The sequence below is a fragment of the Salvelinus fontinalis genome, chromosome 23 (assembly GCF_029448725.1).
Source record: "Salvelinus fontinalis isolate EN_2023a chromosome 23, ASM2944872v1, whole genome shotgun sequence".
Taxonomy (NCBI): Eukaryota; Metazoa; Chordata; class Actinopteri; order Salmoniformes; family Salmonidae; genus Salvelinus; species Salvelinus fontinalis.
The window spans coordinates 18,966,434-18,972,404 of record NC_074687.1 but is presented as its reverse complement, the minus strand read 5'-3'; the positions used below and the strand labels follow the sequence as shown (position 1 = coordinate 18,972,404).

The following is a 5,971-nucleotide window of genomic DNA, read 5'->3' as shown; positions in this document are numbered from 1 at the left end:
TTGCTGTGTTACAGCCTGAATTTAAAATAATGTCAAAGTGGAATTATATTTTCATGCCTAAATAAGTTCAGGAGTAAAAATGTGCTTAAAAACTCAAATAATAAGTTGCATGGACTCACTCTGTGTGCAATAATAGGTTTTAACATGATGTTTAAATAACTACCCCATCTCTGTACCCCACACATACAATCATCTGTAAGGTGTCACGCCTGCTCCCGCTCCTGCTCCCCCTCTCTGGTGCTCGAGGGCGCCAGGTGGCCCATCATTACGCACACCTGTCAACATCGTTACGCGCATCAGTGCGTCATTGGACTAACCTGGACTCCTTCACTTATTTATTGCCTCCCCTATATCTGTCTATTCTTCAATTTCAGCCCCGTGTCAGCATTCATGTCGTTTTGTTCCCCCTGTCCAGACGCTGTCCTTGTTTTGTTTCATGTCGGTTATTTATTAAATATTCACTCCCTGTACTTGCTTCAAGTCTCCCAGCGTCTGTCCTCACATAAGGTCCCTCAGTCGAGCAGTGAATTTCAAGCACAGATTCAACCAGAAAGACCAGGGAGGTTTTCAAATGGTTCGCAAAGAAAAGCAACAATTGGTAGATGGGTGAAAATACAATAAAGCTGACATTGAATATCATTTTGAGCATGGTGCAATTATCAATTACACTTTGTTTGGTGTATCAATACACCCAGTCACTACAAAGATAAATGCGCCCTTCCAAACTCAGTTGCCGGAGAGGAAGGAAACCGAGTTTAATAGGAGATAACTGAGGATGGTTCAACATTGTAGTTACTTTACAATACTCACATAAATGACAGAGTGAAAAGAAGGAAGCCTGTACAGAATACAAAATATTCTAAATATTGCATCCTGTTTGCAATAAGGCTCTAAAGTAAAACTACAAAAAATATGGCAAAGAAATGTACTTTATTTCCTAAATACAAAGCGTTATGTTTGGGGCAAATCCAGCACAACACATCACTGATTACCACTCTTCATATTTTCAAACATGGTGGTGGCTGCATCATGTTATACGTATGCTTGTCATCAGCAAGGACTAGGGGGTTTTTATTATAAAAATAAACGGAATAGAGCTAAGCACAGGCAAAGCCCTAGAGGAACTTGGTTCAGTCTACTTTCCAACAAACACTGGGGGACAAATTCTTGACATGAAAATGGCTGTCTAGCAATGATCAACAACCAACTTGACAGAAGTTTAAGAATTATTTTAAGAATAATGAGAAAATATTGTACAATCCAGGTGTGGAAATCTCTTAGAGACTTACCCATAAAGACTCACAGCTGTAACTGCTGCCAAATGTGATTCTAACATGTAGATATAGTAGTGTTTATTTTCCATAATTTTTTTAAATGTTAAAAGGTTTCTTCCACTTTGACATTAGAGTATTTTGTGTAGATCATTGACAAAAAAAAGCACAATTAAATCAATTTTAATCCCACTTTGTAACACAACAACATGTGGAAAAAGTCAAGAGTTGTGAATACTTTCTGAAAGCACTGTAGATGTGTCTTCTCTCAAATAAGGAGAATTCACTGTCAACATTTCAATAATGGGGTTTAAGTGTTAGTGAGGCTCTTAAAACAATTCCACATGTCATCTTAGAACCCCCCTACCCCTCCCCCATTAGACTTTTAAGAGTTAGAGACGCGCTCTGATCTAATATTCTCCTGGTAGGTGCAGAGGATGTATAATTCAATAATTCATACATATAGATGGCATGATTATTGTTGCAGTCTTAATCTAAATGGCAGCAAGCTTTGCCCTCAACTTCTGTTACGTCAGCGCCGCTCTACTCCCCTCTGTTGTTGCAGACGGGCAGAAATCGCTCGAAGCTTTTTCTATTCAGCGCCGAAATACAGCGAGTGTCCAGCCATGCCACAACGAATACTTCCCCTGTCAACTCTGTGAAGCGTAGTGATACTGGCACAGCGTTAAGCGCCCCAAGGTGAACTAAGCTTAAGGTTACAACACATTTGTTGTTTTCATATTTTTTTATATTCCTTGAATAGAGTGATTCGTTTTTGGAGCACTTGCCTTTTCTGCATTGAATTTTAGCGCAATCACAACCTTTCACCATTACTTCCCAAAGCAAAACAGACTTTTTAGCGCTTGCTTCTCGGACTCTCCAGAGGAAGCGTGTTGTTGCTGCTGTGGTTGGCATCGTCATGGTGTTAGCGCTTATCATAGCGATACCGCTGCTGGTCCAAGCATCCAAGACGGACGCACACTACGAGATGATGGGCACCTGTAGGATGATATGTGATCCATACAACCCCAAACCCAGCGCCAATGCTCTGGAAGTCATGCAGGACCTGAGCGCCATCCCATCCCCGGCGTTCTCGCATGGGACTAAAGGCGATCCGGGTCGGCCGGGGAAACCAGGACCGAGAGGTCCGCCAGGCGAACCAGGTCCACCCGGTCCAAGAGGACCGCCGGGGGACAGGGGGAACTCGGGGAAACCGGGTTATCCCGGCCTTACCACGGGGGAGACGGCTAAAGGGACCGTGAGTAGCGCTAGGACCGATAATGGCGAGGACCGAGACTCCGCAATTGGCGGCACAAAAATCGCATTTTACGTGGGTCTGAAAAACCCCCACGAGGGATACGAGGTGCTAAGGTTCGACGACGTGGTGACAAACCTGGGGAACCATTACGACCCGTCTACCGGCAAGTTCACGTGTGAAGTGTCCGGGATCTACTACTTTACATACCATGTGTTAATGCGTGGAGGCGACGGGACCAGCATGTGGGCAGATTTGTGCAAAAACGGACAGGTAGGCTATACCTTATATTACGCAATTATATTTCCTCTTGTGCAAAGTCAACATTATATGCTATACACTTCTGTAATTGATGGAGAGCGGCCGCATTCACTGTGCATTGATCCAGATTGATATTGGAGAGTTATTACGCGCAGAAAGCGCTTGTCTCTCCAAAACGGCATCTACTCCGTGCACTTAATCTCACTCAGTAAATTCAGTCAGTGAATGAACAGGCTTGGACCACTTCATTTATCAGCAAGGACAAACTAATCGCTTGGTGGTTTTTACAATACCTTTGTCGTCTACTGTAGCGGTTAGCCCTACCCTGGCCAAACCATCTGGAGCCATTTGAGCTGTCTAGCCTATGCACATTGCCAACATAAACAAACAAGAAATCCTTTATTAGTTTGGTAGGTTCAAAGTGGAGAATCTATAATGTTTCAGCATTGGGTCAAGGGTGGACACGAGTCAGTCAATAGTCTAATAATTAATGTTGCAAAGTCCTTCACTACTCTAATAATGTATCTTATCCGCAGGTCCGCGCCAGTGCGATAGCCCAAGACGCAGACCAGAACTATGACTACGCCAGCAACAGTGTAGTGCTTCATCTAGACTCCGGGGACGAGATCTACATCAAGCTGGACGGAGGCAAGGCGCATGGGGGAAACAACAACAAGTACAGCACGTTTTCCGGTTTCATTTTGTATCCGGACTAAACCTAGACATGCAGGGATGTGAACTCTACTATCATTATTAGACTCTATCATACCTAGAGCAAGTTGCCCGTTGTCCGGGCGCCCCTGTAAGCGGTTGTGCGTCATTTGTTTGTATATTTGTGGGGTTTGGGGAGCCAAGACATGCCATCCGCCCATATACAGAAGACATTTCCGTGTGATGTGGTATATTTTGCTTGAAAATCTGTCTGTTTCCACTCAAGATATATAGCCTATTAAAATATATACGTATCAAAAATAAGCAACAAAGATGAAAGTAATGAGTCAGACGTCATATTTATTGTTCCACCAAGGTCCGTATGTTACAAAAATGTTTTATGTCATATAGTATCTTATTCCAGTACACTACGTCCATTGAAAATAAGTATTTCAATAAATTATGTTTTCTATTATGTCAGTTTATTTGTGGAATTTGTTGTCATGTTTAAGATCACATTCATTCTTCAAATATATTGTAGATTATAGATATCATTTTAACCATAAATTAACCACCCTCCCGGTAGATTTAGCCTAGAATGTGTGGCCTAATACATATTTTTAATGGAGTGTTAGCTAAGAATGCCATTGCGCTGCGTTTTTGTCTGACTCTGTCTGGAGCTGTCCTCCACTCCACATTATAACTACAAATAGGCTGTCCCTAGGCGGGGGAATCTGTATTCTTGTCTCACGCCTCCAGTCTCCATCCAGGGGTGTCACTGCTGGTGTCACTGTCGGTGTTTGTGGTGGGGACGGTTGGAGATGGATGTCCTACGGGGCACAGACTAAGGCCTGCATGGCTTAATTTACCTCGACACTGATCTATTCACGCCCAATTAATATTGGAGGGACGTGGGTCTTAGCACCTCATGTTCTACGAAGATGTCTGGGACAACAGCTTAGAAATATACTCCACTATGGTACCCGTCCATATACTGAACAGATAGCCCAACAGACCTGATGGCTTATGATACTTCGTCTGCATGCTAATCCTGTATTAAGATCTTTAAAGCATGCCCCCTCACAACCACTGGGTAAACATGTGTTATTCATCAAGCACTTGTTTTTATTTTCTGCTTGCACTTGGCTTTTAATGCCGTTATTGTTTGCACAAATACTTTTGAATATGTTTGAGTGTTTTTTCAAAGGTTGGCATTTATTGTCATGAATCTTGCCCTGGAGGCAGCTCTGCAGGGTGGTCGAAAGGTGGCAAAGTCATAAAATCTAATTTTAAATCTAACCCTAACCTTAATCAGACTCCTAACCCTAATGCCTGAACCTAATGCCTTGCCCTAACCTTAAATTAAGATCAAAAAGCACAATTTTCTTTTCATTAATTTTTACGATATAGCCATCTTTGACTTCGCAGCTGTACCATCTAGCAGAAATCGCTCAGTTCTTCCTCAAGATCAAGATTCATGGCAATAAACGTCAACCTGCATGTTTTTCACGTGTCTTGGTAGAAGGCCGATTAGCTGATTAAGATCCACAGGTTAACAGTGGTTCATGTTAACATTTAGTTAATGATGCCATTCTTCTTCCTCGAAATAATGCACAAGCATCTAAATAGCCTTTTATACGGATTTCCGAAGTCAAGCTGTTGGTTGCATTTGCTAAAGTTGCTGCGCTGCAGAGTGCTTAAGCACCGTGGACAGCAACCGCTGCCGGACAAGTGGTTTCAGCACCATGGACAGCGCAGGTTAAGCAAAGACAGACGGTGAATCCCAAACCAACCTCTCGCCTCTACCAACTCGCTCGGAGGGTCCTCCTTTGTCACTGTTGCTGATGAAACTCCGAGGGTGACTTCCAGAGAGTGGCGATGGGATCCATAAACCCATCAACTAACGGGACACACTCGCCGGGGCAGCAGGTAGCCTGGCGGGTAGGAGCGTTGGGCCAGTAACCGAAAGATTGCTGGATCGAATCTCTGAGTTGACAATGTAAGAATATGTTGTTATGCCCCTGAGAAAGACAGTTAACCAGCTATTCCCCGGGCGCCGAAGACGTGGATGTCGAATAAGGCAGCTCTCCATACCTCTCTGATTCAGAGGGGTTGGGTTAAATGCGGAGGACACATTTTAATTGTACAACTGACTAGGTTTTGACTTGAATGATACAATTCATGTTCCACTTTTAAATGATAAAAGGAGCATGATATTAAAATGAACAACCCCCCCTATTGATTTTGTCCCCCCTATACTTTTACAAAATATAAACCTCAGTAAGTGTAATATTTTTATGTGGGAGGCATTTAATCTGTTACATGTGCCAAGTCTCTAAATCACATTTAAACAAATGCACGTGTAATTAGCCACGCCTCTCCATGATTTTGTATGAAATTGTCCAAACTCCAAACATATCACAGTGGGTGTCGGGATAGCACTTCGCTCTGAAACCCGCATCTTTGCTGGCTCCGTCGAAGTGGCGGAGCCAGCAGGGTCTAATTAGCTCCGACAGCTTCAATAATTTTCACT

General features: G+C 43.1%; 1 protein-coding gene across 1 annotated transcript; it reads left to right on the top strand.

Annotated features, from left to right (window-relative positions):
• Positions 1 to 1,727: 1,727 nt before the first annotated feature.
• Positions 1,728 to 3,913, top strand: c1ql2 (complement component 1, q subcomponent-like 2). Its single transcript, XM_055878125.1, has 2 exons — positions 1,728 to 2,799; positions 3,324 to 3,913. Exons 1-2 carry the CDS (start codon positions 2,191 to 2,193, stop codon positions 3,501 to 3,503), a joined length of 789 nt encoding a protein of 262 aa, XP_055734100.1. The 5' UTR covers positions 1,728 to 2,190; the 3' UTR covers positions 3,504 to 3,913.
• The last annotated feature ends 2,058 nt before the right edge of the window (positions 3,914 to 5,971 follow it).